The sequence below is a fragment of the Peromyscus eremicus genome, chromosome 4 (assembly GCF_949786415.1).
Source record: "Peromyscus eremicus chromosome 4, PerEre_H2_v1, whole genome shotgun sequence".
NCBI lineage: Eukaryota > Metazoa > Chordata > Mammalia > Rodentia > Cricetidae > Peromyscus > Peromyscus eremicus.
The window spans coordinates 38,338,398-38,353,092 of NC_081419.1; the positions used below are offsets into that span (position 1 = coordinate 38,338,398).

Below are 14,695 nucleotides of genomic sequence, written 5' to 3' on the forward strand. Positions count from 1 at the left end.
ATTTTTCTCGGCCCAGGATGGTTTTTAGCATTCTAGGTGGTAGCTGTGTAGACGATGTGAGCCTGGCTGTAGATGCTAATGTCTGGGAACCTGTGGAAGAGGACAGAATTTCATCATCACTTGGAAGGGAGTGCCTGAGCTCATAGCTGAGCAGCTGAGGCCCCGCTATTCCTGATCTCAGGTGTCTTTCGGCTTGAAAAATGCCCTAAGAAGTAGAGATGGTTGCAGCTTTTAGCTCAGCCTAGTCATGGGCGTTTATCGTTTGAAACAGTGTTGCCTTGTAGCCCCAGTCTGACAGTATTTTACCGTCCCTTGCCTCTGCCACGTGAGGTCTGGGATTCTTGCATGTGCCCCATGCCAGCTCTTAGCTATGGTTGAAGTGGAGAGTCAGCCATGTGCAGTGGCGTTGCTCAGGCTGGTGTGCTGCAGACTTCTGAGCCAACGCTGGTGGCTGAAAACAGAAATCTCCCCATCTCCTGTATCCACATGACGCTGGGGCTGTCTCTCCTCTCCAACCCCCGTTCTTTGATGTGAATGTCTTTTACAGTCTTTTAGTGTTTTCAGTTGTCACAAAATTACAAAGTGAATGTCCTGCTCTGAGGGACCAGGGAAAGGGGAAACAGAAGCCTTTTGAAACTCAATGTGTCTTTGTATTCGTTGGGACCAAAGCCCTGGCTCTGAAGAGAGTTACAGCCTATGACTGTGATGGGGCCTTCTGCTTGAACCACGGTGGTTGCTTTCACCGTGAGGCATGTTGAGCAACGGAGCTAGGATCCCAGGCCTCAGGCATGAACCAAGGATTAGGTTTCAAGTTGTGTTTCTACAGGGAGCCTGGAGGGATGGGGTGGTCTTGTAGCCACAGTACGAAGTTTCCCTCTGTGTAAGATCTCTAGAGAAACTTTGAGGCTCTTAGTGGATTAACCTGCTGAAGGCCACTGGAAATCCTGCCTGAGGAAATTACTCCTTTTCTTCTCTTTAATTTTTTGAGGGCCTCTTGTAGCCCAGGCTAACCCCAAATTGTCTGTGTAGCTGATCCTTGCTCAAACTCTTGAACCTCTGGTCTCTATCACCTAAGAGCTAAGGTTCCTGGCATACACTACAATACCAGCTTAGCTGAATCTTTCAAATGTGGAAGATGTCCATAGCTTCTGACCACGAGCAGAACAGTTACTTGAATGTGCACAGTATGTGATTAGGCAGTGGATGCACATCAGGTAAATGCAGAAACAGGGTTTGCTGCCTGGGAGGGACCGTGGTAGAGCATTTGCTTGACCGTTCTTGGAGGCTGTGTGAAAGGGGACTGGACATCTCCAATTCAGACTTTCAACCTTTGGTGCTTGTGGAATCAAAGAGTGGAAAGTGATGTTGGACTGGGTGGTTTGTGTGTCAGCTTGACACAAGCTAGAGTCATCAGAGGAAGAAGCTTCAGCTGAGGAAATGTCTCCTTGAGATCCGGCTGTAAGGCATTTTCTCATTTAGTGATCAGTGGGGGAGGGCCCAGCCCATGGTGGGTGGTGTCATCCCTGGGCTGTTGGTCCTGGGTTCTGTAAGAAGGTTGAGCAACTCATAAGAAGCAAGCCACAAGCAGGTCCCCTCCATGGCCTCTGCATCAGCTCCTACCTCCGGGATCCTGCCCTGTTTGAGTTCCTGTCCTGACATCCTTCAGAGATGAACAGCAATGCTGAAGTGTAAGCCAGATAAACCCTTTCCTCCTCAACTTGCCATTTGATCATGGTGTTTCATTTCAGCAGTAGAAACACTAAAAGACAGATGTGAACTCCAAAAGAGAATAGGAAGGTGAAGGGAGCTATGAAGGTCCAGGATAGATGATGCTCCAGGTAGCTAGATGCTGGTAACAGCCGAGAGAGAGTTTTTCAGAGTACTGAGTGCCCAGTTTGACTTCTGTACCCTTCATCCTGGTCCTACTAAGCACTTCCAAAGACTTTCCCCTTGGAATGTAACTCCTCCTATAGTTACTACTTATGCATACATGTGAATGACCCTTAATGCTTTTAACAGGTGTCTATGTGTTGTGAACCTTTCTGTCTTGGTCAGAAATAAACGACATACACATATACATGTATTTGGGGTTTTGTTTTTGTTTTTTGAGACAAGGTTTCTATATGTAGCCTTGCCTAGCCTGAAGCTCTCTATGTTGACCAGGCTGGCCTGGAACTCATAGTGATCCACCTGCCTCTGTCTCCCAAGTACTGAAATTATAGATGTATACCATTATGCCTGGCTTCATATACATGTATGTATTTTATATACATGCACACATATATAGTTGAAGATTAAGAAACTGTTTGTACTTTTACTGCCAAGAGCTAGCTTTTCCTGTTCAAGTGCTGTGGAATTATACATGCAGAACCTGCTTATTTGATTAGGAGGGTTAGAGTTCCAAACAGCTCAGGGCTTCCCAGAGCTGCGAGAATAGTTCATGCCATGTGTTAGCAGTGAGTAACCAAGTCCGCCATGTGATACTGGGTATCAAGTTTGTTTGCTTGTTTGTTTTTCATGAAAAAAAATGTATAGTGAAGTCAGTTTCTTTCAAGGAATAATGGCTAATTCTGGCAACCAGGTCAACGTAACATTAAAAGTGAGTAGTGTTTAATTGTTTCAATTTTTCAAGATAACAGTAATGCTAGAAACATAAGCTGGAGCAAATAATTATCCTGAGGTAAATTTTCTTGAAAGTTGGAGCTGAACTGCTTAGTAGTTTATAGTGTACAGTAGTCTAGGTGTGGCCTTAAACTCAGTTTTGCTTTCCTCCTGTAGCGACAAGTTCTACCAAATTGGAAGACCTGAGTTATTTAGATGGGCAGAGAAATGCTCCTCTCCGGACGTCAATTAGGTTGCCCTGGCACAGTACGGCTGGAGGTAGGACACAGGAAGTTAAAGGTATTTATCCTTGCCTCCTGGGTCGCAACGACAAGCTTGCCTACTGAACGCTGAATGTCTGATAACCAGTGTTCAGACTGTGTTGGAAGTGTGATGTGAAGTGTGTTTGTACCCTTCTTTTAAGTGGTATCTTAAAGGTCTGCTGGGAGCCAGCTTTAAGAACATGTGGCTTCTTCCTGAAAGCACGTGATTAAATTACTTCTAGAATGGACAAATAATTCTGTGATAAGATAGTTGCCATCACAACCCATCAGTTTTGTTTCAGTCCCTTAGGCCGTATCAGCCACATCCTGTGGCTGTCCGTAATGCACAGCTGTGTGGTCAGGGACCTAGCTGTCCTGGGGGCAAAGCACCATGGCACCCAGATGAGGGCCGTGCCCTCGGATCTGGGAAACTGTTTGCATTTTATCTGAGCAGGGGTGGAAGAAGCCCGACTTCCATATGCCTTCAGATAAACCAGCCAGGCGTGGTGGGAGTGTTCACTTCGCTTCCTCTGTGTGCTTGAAAAGAACTTGGAAGTGAGGAAGGGCCAGTAAGTCATTGTAACAGGATACTTTGTGGGGCAGGATGATATAATGAGTAAAGGATTACAGACAAATTTACAGAACCAAGTTAGATATATTTTTTCCTTTTATATTAAATAACTACGTTCTCCATAACCATGTTGTCTGCTTGTTTTAAAGCCCGGTTTGCTCCCTACAAGCCACAGGACATCTTGTTGAAGCCTCTGTTGTTTGAAGTACCAAGCATCACCACCGACTCTGTGTTTGTGGGAAGGGACTGGCTCTTTCACCGGATAGAAGAAAGCTTGAGGAACGCAGAACTGGCAGAAAACAGAGGAGCAGTGGTCGTGGGCAACGTGGGATTCGGGAAGACAGCCATTATTTCCAAGCTGGTGGCACTAAGCTGTCATGGAAGCCGCATGAGACAGATTGCGTCCAGCAGCCCCAGTTCATCACCCAAAAGTATGGCCGTGGTTGCTACTTGTCCAGCTTATTATATTAATGTAAGATAGAGAGATGGAGGGAGCCGCTGTTTGAAGACGGGAAGTACCAGTTTTCCTTAAGGTGTTCTAGCTACTGCATCAGGTGTAAGGTCATAGGTTAAATGAACTTTCTGAATACTTCCAGCCATTGTAGTGTGTGTGTGTGGGGGGGTGTTTTAGCTTTTTGCTTGTTTTCTTTGGGTACTTTTATTTTGAGTGGGGAAGGAGAGAGAGGGTCTCCTGTCATTATAAGGTGTATTAGTTACAGTCTGGACTGATGCCAGCCTTCTTGTGTGGAACAAGATAACCTGGAACCCTTGTCGACTTCTCTCCACAAAGGGGGTTTGCATGCATGTACTACTACAGAGGTTTTTTCATTGAGAGACCTGGTGCAGTTTTGGTCTTAAAGTGCTTGGAAGAACGAAGTCTAATGTGTTTTGTTTTGGTTTTTCGAGACAGGGTTTCTCTGTGTAGCTTTGTGCCTTTCCTGGGACTCACTTGGTAGCCCAGGCTGGCCTCGAACTCACAGAGATCCGTCTGGCTCTGCCTCCCGAGTGCTGGGATTAAAGGCGTGCGCCACCACCGCCCAGCTTTGTTTTCCTTTTTTGCTGTGAATGTGTGTGTCTGTGAGTGTGAGTACACCTATTTTACCTCCTTTTATCCTATGCAGAATTCTTTTGTGTCCTGTTCACCACAGCCTTTTCTTCTGTGCTGGCTTTTCCAAAACTAAAAAGACTAATTTAAATAGGAGAGAGAATAGCTAGACACTTGATTTCTTACTTTGTGCGTACGCGAGCGTGTGGACAGGGCTCTCTGCATCCCAGGCGACCTTTGAGCTTGAGGTCCTCTTGCCTCGGCCTCTACCCCAAGTGCTGAGATACAGGCACACACCACCATGCCTGGCTTCCCTGACTATTTCATGGGCAGTGAACCTATTAACAAAGAAAATGTCTTGAAATAGGAACCATTTTTGTTTTCTTTTTCAAGACAGAGTTTCTCTGGGTAGCCCTGGTCATCCTGGAACTCACTCTGTAGACCAGGCTGGCCTCAAACTCAGAGATGTGCCTGTTTCTGCTTCCCAGATGCTGGGGTTAAAAGCGTGCACCACCACTGCCCTGCAGCTTTTTTTTTTTTTTTTTTTTTTTTTTTTTTTTTTTTGTACCAGAAGAAATATGCCTCCAGGGCAGGAGATAGCATGGGAGCTAGTGTGCTCATTTGAGACCTCTCATTTCCAGTCATGTTTGCTCATTACTATTCAAGTTTGTCTGGGACTGATTCAGAAGTGTACTCCACACTCGTGATACCACATGCTTATATTGCATCTGGGTGGCTCTCTCTCTGCAGCATCAGATCCCACCCAGGACCTCCCTTTCACTCCATTACTTTCGCCAAGTTCTTCCACAAGCGCTCTCAGTGTGGCCAAAGCACCTTCCGGGCCTGGTACTGCCGAAAGCCAGAGACCAAGAGAGGACGCAGTGAAATCCCTCGCTTCTAAGGTAACCTGCTCTTGTTTCAGAGAGTCTTCCAGATAGAGAGTTTGGCGTTGAAAAATGAGTTCGAGAGGGGAATTTAAAACAGAAACAACTGTTTGTCGACTGGGAGCTGGCGTGGAGGAGTGTAGCTTTTGATAAAGTATGATTGAGTACTCCAAATAAGAGGTTTTAATGCAAATAAATCCCAAAGACAACAACAGTGGATTTATATCCATCTGAACCAAGTTCAAAGAGTTCCTCGAGGCAGCAGAAGTCATGTGTACTCAGCCCACATCCATCCTGACAAGCACACACCCTTTCATTCGCTGTGTGAGCGGAGATGAGAAAGAAGCTCTTAACAGGGCCCAGACTGCTTCTGCCTGGGCCCTGTTGTCCGGGGCCTGTAGGTCTCTGCATCCTTCAGTCAGAGGCTTCTGAGGAGATTGTAAAAGAACATTGGCTGACTTTTTTTCTCTCTAAACACTTGATCGTCAAGGGCTTTCTGAACTCTTCCTTCTGCCCTGAGTCTAACACTGGCTCTAGGCCACCTTCCTGCATACAGACAGTCTCGCATTTCCTGCCTTGATGGGCCGCTTCCGTCTTCACCGGCAGCGGTGGAGGGATGCGATGAAGCCGGAAAGCCATCAGAGTGACAGAGAAGGGAACCCCTCAGCCTGGCAGGCTGTAGGCAGCTCTTCCCTTTCTCCCCATGTGCCCCTTCACATGATAAGCAGATCACTGGTAACTTCTTGGCTGCCCGTTTTGAATGTCTCCGTAGCATCCCTTGAAGAAGTGAGGATGTGGGGAGGGGGCGAGAGCCATCCCTGCCAGGAGGGAGAAGCAGCTGTGACTTTGCAGCTTGGGTTCACAGCCGCCAACTTGATCCTGTGCTTTTAGGATGAGCAGAGGGTCCCCCTGAGGTGCTGCTGATCTAGAGAACAGAAATGCGGTGCAGATGGCGGTGTGGGGAACAGGGCTTGCTTGGAGGTGCTCTAAGCCAGTCGACATTAGGTTTTCTAAATGCCTTTTGCTAATCCACATTCAATACAGAGAACAGTTGTGCTGATTTTTGTGTTAATCAAGGTGGATTTGTGGCTGCAATTAATGGTCTGCTGAGAACTTAGCAAATCACGCCAGTGAAGAACAGAATAAATATTAAGCTAGTTGGTGAACCCTGTCTCGGGGAACAGACGCACAGTGTCTTATCTCAGGGAAACGTCAGAGTTCTGTTCTTGTTAGAAGTCCTGGGAGGAGCCGTGGCGGGGGTGGGATGATGCCGATGTCTCTGCTTCTCCGTAGGTGGTGGCCTATCATTACTGCCAGGCTGACAACACATACACGTGCCTGGTGCCCGAGTTTGTGCACAGCATTGCAGCCCTGCTGTGCCGGTCCCACCAGCTGGCTGCCTACAGAGACCTTCTGATCAGGGAGCCCCAGCTGCAGAGCATGCTGAGCCTCCGCTCCTGTGTACAGGACCCCGTGGCTGCCTTCAAGAGGGGCGTGCTGGAGCCACTTACCAGCCTAAGAAACGGTACCTACCGGAAGCCTCGGGGCTGCTTCCCAGTACAGACTGCTGCCCAAGGGGTCCTCAGAAGGGAGGTCGGCTTAGTCCTGGGGCGGCGGGGAGAGGATATCGATGAGTCGGTACATGTCTAGGGCCACCACGTATCTCCTCCGTGCTATCGCTCCCAACGGAATGTCTCCGATGTGGATGAAATCGACACCTGAGCAGTTCTAAGGAAGCCGTGTAATGGAGGAAAGAGGAGACTTTCTGTCCTTCAGAGGTGTGATACTTGGTCCATGAAATGAGCCAAGGGTAGACAGATAACAAAGCCAAAGAGAGCTTGTTAATGCCTGCAGTGTGTGGACGTGGATGGTAACTCAGAGCGGGGCTTTAAAACTCCACCTCCCGAAGGATCTTCCACAAAGAGCAGTCACGTTTAGGAGTGGTAAGAAGTCAAAACAGAACAGGAAACAGCTTGGGCTTTCAGAGGCCGGAAACTAGGAAGATAAATATATGGGACGATTAGTGCTAGTTTACAAGTAGTTAGTAAGCTTTGAAACCTAGACTTGTCCAGTTCTCCAGCCGCTGGGATACTGCACTCTTCCCTTTTCCTGGTAGGAAGTTGTCTCCTGTCTGTAAGCTAAAAGGCTGGGCAGGGGGCTACCTGAACTTACTTCTTCATCGTTTACCCTCACAGTCCTTCACATTTCCAGGAGGCACATTCTGGTAATAACTGTAATCTATGTAGGTGATGCACACACTAAAGACTAGGTGATACACTCCCAGGCATCCGGGGAACCAGTGGATGGTTGAGAATCCTCTAGCATGTTCTCCTTTCTTCCCCCCAGCCCCTGCTTAGATGAATTGAAATCTAAATCTAATACTGTTTCTAGGCATTTCCATTTGTTTCTCCCCGCCCCTTGCCCCTGAATAGTCTCCAGGTGGGCGTACCAATGACATTGGTCTTTAAGATGTCCATCCTCTGCCCCCTCCTTTCCAAGTCACCCGTCTACAAAGCGTCTTCTGCTAGAAGATGCTAGAAAGAGGGCCTGAGATGGTGGTGTCACGCTTACTCTGTGCTCCGAGCAGAAGGCTGTCACTGCTGTGTGCAAGACCCACTCTGGGCATGTGTAAAGCTGGGCTGTCACCACTGAGTGATTCGGGGCAGGCAGCCCCTGGTGGCAGTGTGGGGAGGGAGGGCTGGGTCCTCATTCCTGAGGCAGTCCAGTCGAGGGCCTGGTGTCTGCTCCGGGTTTCGGCTCTAGGTGCATCCGTTCTCTTGGCTGCAGGCTACTCAGGTGATGTGGCTTACGCAGAACTAGCTGTTATATGTGTCCGATTGAGATTCCGTGAATGTCTGTAATGCAATATGTTTCTGAAAACTGTTTTGTAAGACTTTGGTTTGCTTTTGGCTCAGTGCTCTGTTTTTTCCATTATAAATTTAATAGAAAATATGCTTCTTTGAAAACATGTCTTCTGCCATATGTAAACCTTTGTAGGTTTTGCTAACACTTTAGGCTGTGTGTTAAAATGCACGGGGTGGTGCCATGTTATAGAAATGTATAATTTCTTAATTTGGAAAAATTAATTTCGTCTTTTAGAGCAGAAAATTCCAGAAGAGGAGTACATCATTTTGATCGATGGCTTGAATGAAGCTGAGTTTCATAAGCCTGATTACGGAGATACGCTGTCTTCATTTATTACGAAAATTATTCCTAAATTCCCCACCTGGCTGAAGTTGATCGTGACTGTGAGAGCAAATTTTCAGGTGACAAAAGATTTCTCCCCTCTTTTTCCAAGTTCCTACATCCCAAGTGTCCAGTGATGAGTGATCCCGGCCTAGTCTTATAGCCCATTTACCTACTGAGTTGAAAACCATGTCAGGACTTCAGAGAGTCCCGTAGGAACAAGGATTCTCAGGGGTCAGCTAAGAACCCTATCAGCAGTGAGTTGTCCCTGTCCTGAAGCGGCAGTGTCTAAGCCTGGCTCACCATAGTGGGGTGTGCACTGGCTGAGGTCCCCGGCCACGTGATGTACTGAACTTTAAAAGTGTTTCCTGGCGTTTCTGGTGGCTCATTGTGGGTGTGCTCTGTTTTATTTTGTAGATCTGGGTGATCATGCTATTTTTTTTCTCATTAAAGCTGAAATTAAACCTATATTTAAATGGCATGCTTAATTGTATGCACCTTTGAGCCGTACATTTTCAGTCATGTTTCCCTGAGTAGGCATAATTTGGCAGCTAGGCTAAAACTTGACCTGGGTCCTGTGTTCCTTTGCTGGCTGAGTGCGGAGGCTTGGTTAACTTCCATGCAAAGTGGAAATAACTGTCCTCTACCTTCCTCTTGTAGTTACTACATTTAAAATGGCACGTGCTTCAGAAGTAATAGTGAGAAGTTACAATTTTTCTTCTCTTTGCTCCTGGGGTTAGGGCTATGCTTATCTTTGAAATGAGAGAGCAGGAAAATTAATGACACCATGCAGTTAGGATTCATCTAACAGTTCACTCGGAGAGATGGTTTGGTGATTAAGAGCACAGGCTACTCTTTTCAGAAGATGCAGGTTTGACTCCCGGCACCCACATGGTGGCCCACAGCTCTCATGGTTAGTTCCAGGCATCCAGCACCCTTGCTGTAGGTACGCACATGAACACAAAACACTCAAGTTTATAAAATAATTTTTTGAAAGAACATTTACTTAAGATCCTTTAAAAATGAGAACATGCTATACTGGAAGAGGCAATGGTTTTTGTTGTGCATTGTCCGGGGACACAGGCAGGGCCGGAAGTGTCATATTTCCTGGTGGGGTTACAGGGCCCTGGTGTCTGATGCCGAGAGGGTACCTCTTATCTCAGAGTCCGGCTGTGTTCTCAGATGTGCGGTGTGGTTTGTGTTTACCCTTGTTTTAGAACCAGCCGCTCAGGGATTATGGGTATTGGGTCACCCGTGGGGTCTCGCCGCCCTGCTGCCCCCCTGTTGGTGTGGCCTGGTTGCTGCTGTCTACTTGGGCCCCTCCCTCTGCTCCTTTGGCTCAGAGTCCTCGATGAGGGCTTTGGGAAAGCCTTTACCGATCCTATCTCGAATCAGGATTTCTTTCACATAAGCTTTTTATCTGTACCTTATCCTATTACGTGTTTTAATACAAAACAATGAGTCCCTGTAATCCATGAAAATCCTCCTTGAAAGAGAACGAGCGAACCTGGTTTAAAGTGGAAAAAAGGAGACTCTGTGAAGTGACACCGTGGGCTTTTGTTCTCTCCTAGGAAATCATCAGCACGCTGCCCTTTGTCAGGCTTTCCTTAGACGACTTTCCGGACAACAAAGACATCCACAGCGACCTGCACGCGTATGTCCAGCACAGGGTCCACAGCAGCCAGGACATCCTCAGCAACATCTCCCTGAATGGCAAGGCCGACGCCGCCCTCATCGGCAAAGTCAGCAGCCATCTGGTGCTGCGCAGCCTCGGTTCCTACCTGTACCTCAAGCTCACGCTGGACCTCTTCCAGCGGGGACACCTGGTCATCAAGAGCGCCAGCTACAAGGTGGTGCCCGTGTCTCTGTCTGAGCTCTACCTGCTGCAGTGCAACATGAAGTTCATGACCCAGTCCGCCTTCGACAGAGCCCTCCCCATTTTAAACGTGGCCCTGGCGTCCCTCCACCCCATGACGGATGAGCAGATATTCCAGGCGATCAATGCTGGCCACATCCAAGGCGAGCAGGGCTGGGAGGACTTCCAGCAGAGGATGGAGGCCCTCTCCTGCTTCCTCGTTAAGAGGAGAGACAAAACTCGGATGTTCTGCCACCCGTCCTTCCGAGAGTGGCTGGTGTGGAGAGCGGATGGGGAGAGCACAGCCTTCCTGTGTGAGCCCAGGTACGGGAGGCGCTTCCGTTGGCGCCCAGAGGAATTTGAGTACCTGGACCTATCAGCATACATCGGGAGGGTTGCTGTTTGTGTCCCCGTTTTGGTCAGGAGAGAGTGAAAAAAAATTTCCATACCTTTTTACAAAAGCTGCCCTCCTTTGGTTGCTGGATTTCTAGTGTATCTGGGTGCAGGGGAAGCTGAGCGGTGCCAGGGTGGCATTTCCTAGCTGCTAATGATTTCACTGGTGTGACTCCACCCACCGGCATGGCAGGTCATACATGGGAAGTGTGTCTCTGCTTTAGGGACTGGCGAGCTCATGTAGAATGTTTGCTCGTGGCCGGGGTCTGACCTGGATCCTTTGCCATTGTCTGACCATCCTTGGCTATATAGCACCTCATCCCAGGGAGCACAAGTGTGGGGGACAGAGGGGAACCCTATAATCCAGCTTAGCTGTCTCCTACAGACAAGGCCGGTGCAGGATGCAGTTCTTGCAGAACTCAAACCACAGGAGGCTGGAGAGACAAGCTTGCCTGCCTGCCTGCCTGCTTACTAGCCATCACCTAGCGCAAAATAGGCTGAGAGGTCAGGAATGGAAGACTCCAAGTGCCTGTGGACACAGGCACTCTCAAGCCCTCTTTCTGTCCAGCCTGCATGCATCTTTGCATTCTTGGGCAGCTGTTCTCTGAGTCAGGATCACCTCCTCCTCTAGTGACAGGCTGGCAAGCTGCTGGGTTGTCTCCTCAGAACTGTAGGGCACTGGGTTAGATGCTTGGGCCTAGAAATGAAGAGGCCAGTGAGTACCTGGGAGTCACATAACCACAACCCTCCCGATGTATGCTGATAGGTCTATGTGCTATATGGTGTTTTCTTAGGTGATGCTGGACTCGGGTTTTACTATCTTTCAAACCTGGTTTAGGACCCCAGGTTGGCTACTAAAACCAAATTGCCAGAGGCAGCAAAGTGTGTGCTGTGACACAGCTCACCAAGTTACGGGTTTCCAGGGAAAGCACATTTTTTGAGGAAGATCAGCTGCAGTTGACTTGGTAGAGACAGAAACGCATCAGGAGACTCACAGGATGTAGACTGCTGGTGTGAGAGGAGGGAGTAGCTGGGCTGTGGTCATCGCTGACCCTTGCTGCATTTTGAACCGTGGCAGTCCAGCACAGGGCAGAGCCGAGTAAGGCAGCTGCTGCAGGCACAGAAACCACAGGCAGACAGCGGTCACCGGGACCTGAGGCTAGCAGCCAACCCCTTGTCAGAGGTGTTTGCAAATCCTTTCCCGTTTTGTAGGCTGTCCCTGCACTGTTTCCTCTCAAGTACAGAAGCTTTGTGGGTAAATCCACCTTACTTGCCTTGCTTTTGTTTCTGGTGCATCCGAGGTCTTCTTCAGGACAGTCCTTGTCCATGCTAACGGCTTGAAGTATTTCCTGTTTTCCTTGAGTGTAAGAAGGTGAATTCACTTCCAGAGTCTCTGTTGTGTTCCAGAGGGTTGTGGTTGTACACCATTACCACGCTGTTCTGATACCTAGCGTACATTTTGGTAGGAAATTTTGAAGTCAAGGACGGTCCTGCCTTTTGCTTTGTTCTTTTTGGTCGTGTGTTTTCTGTTTTTATTTTCATTTTTGCAAGGATACCTCAAAGGAGAGATACAACTTGAAATCTCTGTGTGATGCTAGACTCCCCCAGCCTTGGCCTGGATTTATCGGCTCGTTACCCTTTCACAAGGACTCACGATCTAGAACCATCTGTGCTATTGTCTCCACGTGATTAGCTGAGGAACAAAGGGGTACAGGATACTATCGGAAGAAGACAGTCCTGTAGACAGGGGAGCCTCAGAAACGGCACAGTGCACGCGCACGCACGCATGCACACACACGCACGCACACACGCACGCACGCACGCACGTGCTGACTTAAATCAGTCTAGTTTGCCTGGAGCTCTTGTGGTGGTGTGGAGGACTGGGAGGAGCCAGCAGGGGAGTATGCTAGAGATGGCTGACCTCTTTGTGGCATCTCTGGAGGATAGAGTGCCTGTCAGCAGAGTGGGGAGGGCAGAGAGTGTCGTGGCTACTGTGCCAGCAGAAGGAGAAAGAGGTAGACAGGTGGGAGCGATGGATCAGGTCTTTTCAGATCCGAGCTGCCTTTGGTTTCGAACAGTTTGAGCCTGTGGGGAACCTCTCTCCAGGGCGCAGATCTTGTGTGGCCGTTGGAGAAGTTAGTAGCTGAAGATGGAACATCACTAATGGTGAGCTGTGGTGTGACTTGGTGAGGGTGCTTGACACGGAGAGAAGAGAAAAGCTTTCTGGGCTTCTGGAGGTGGAGGAGAGTGGCAGGGAAGGAGGTTAGAGATCCCAACAGAGGTTAAGGGAAGTGAGGATTTGGAGGAGCCTTTTAGAACAGAATCCTGCATCCTTGGAGATGCCTTCCCCTGGGTTGCAAGGAGGCACAGAGAAGAGAGGGCACGTTGAGCAGTTTGGGTTTAGTAATGCAGGAAACTGGGGTCTTGTTGGGGACATCACTGAGACAGTGTCATCCACGGGGAAGGGGAAGCGGGAATGCAAAGGAAAGAAAGTCAGATTGTTTCTTTAGGGCCGCTTCCTGCCTCCTCCCACGGTATCTCTTCTTTGCTTTTCAGGCTGAATTTCATTATGGCTATATGTGTCTCCTCCAGTTGCTGAGAACTCCTAAAGGGAGGTACCCAGTATTGTTCTCCCCAAGTTCAAGCTCTTGAGTCTGGTAGAAGGTCTACTCAGTTACTAGCCATTAGGTCTTGGGCAAATCAGGCCACTTCCTGTATAAACAGATAGGGCATTATAACGCAAGTCGTATAACAAGGTTGCGTGGGTGAAGGAAATAGCTCAGTTCGGTTTCCGGATCTAAAGTGGAGCCCATGGAGCATGAACGGACTGGGGAAGGCCAGCCATAGGAGGGTAGCATGGGGGTGCACAGAAACAGAATGAGTGACAGGACTGCAGACAGGTGGGAAGCCATGTGCCTTGCTGAGAGCCCCGAAAACCCTTGGGCTGGCCACTGAAGTCTGCCCTTGTTGCCACACCGGGGCCATCTGTAACCGTGTGATTTACAAGTTTTAGCATACATTAATTATACAGAGTAATGGTTTCATTGTACGCTTTCATATGTGCATTTAACATATTTTGATCATAGGCAGCCCCTCCCACTACCCAATCTTACCCTCCCTCCCTTCCCCCCTTCTGCCTCTGTTTTCTTCTAGACTCCACATGTGACAGAAAACATAACGCACTTGTCCTTCTGAATTGGGCTGATTTCACTTAACACAATGAGCTCCAGTTCCTTCCGCTTCCCTATAAATTACATGATTTCATTCTGCTCTGTGGCTGGACAGTGCTCCACTGTATATATCACGCACCATGCATCTTCGTTCTTCAGTTAACTAGCAGCTTATATAGGCTGATGCCATAACTTAGCTGTTATGAAAGGCGTGGTGGAAAACGCATGTATATCTATTGTATGCTGACTTTGATTCCCAAAGGTACACACAGAGGAGTGATTGTGTTTTTTAGAGGAACATGCTGCTTACATTCTCCTCAAAAGTGTATAAGGGTTCTTCTCTTGGCCAGCATTTATTTTATTATTGCTGTTTGGTTTGAGACAGGGTCTCATGTATCCTAGGTCAGCAGCAGGCCTTGAACGCATTATATACCAAGAATGACCTTGATTTCAGATCCCCCTTAACCATCTAAGTACCAGGATTACAGATGTGCAACACTCCACCCCTTCTGCATTGCTGGGGTTGTACCCAGGATTTTCATGCATCCTAGGCAAGCATTATACCAAACTTATTATCAGCTGTGTTTCCTTGATGTTAGCTGTTTTGACTGACATGAGATAGAGTCTCAGTATATTTTTTATTTGAATTTCTCTGGTGGCTAAAAAAATAAACCTTTTTTTGAAACTGTTGGCTGCTTATACTTTTGAGAAGTGTGCGTTCACACTT

General features: G+C 48.1%; 1 protein-coding gene across 1 annotated transcript in view; it reads left to right on the plus strand.

Moving 5' to 3' along the window:
- Tanc1 (tetratricopeptide repeat, ankyrin repeat and coiled-coil containing 1) overlaps nucleotides 1-14,695 on the plus strand; it is a 191,404-nt gene that overhangs the window by 134,371 nt on the left and 42,338 nt on the right. The window contains exons 8-13 of the mRNA XM_059260505.1: nucleotides 2,779-2,901; nucleotides 3,585-3,866; nucleotides 5,231-5,382; nucleotides 6,658-6,889; nucleotides 8,464-8,630; nucleotides 10,122-10,729. Of these exons, the coding sequence (XP_059116488.1) occupies nucleotides 2,779-2,901; nucleotides 3,585-3,866; nucleotides 5,231-5,382; nucleotides 6,658-6,889; nucleotides 8,464-8,630; nucleotides 10,122-10,729 (1,564 nt within the window). The remainder of the gene's footprint in view (nucleotides 1-2,778; nucleotides 2,902-3,584; nucleotides 3,867-5,230; nucleotides 5,383-6,657; nucleotides 6,890-8,463; nucleotides 8,631-10,121; nucleotides 10,730-14,695) is intronic.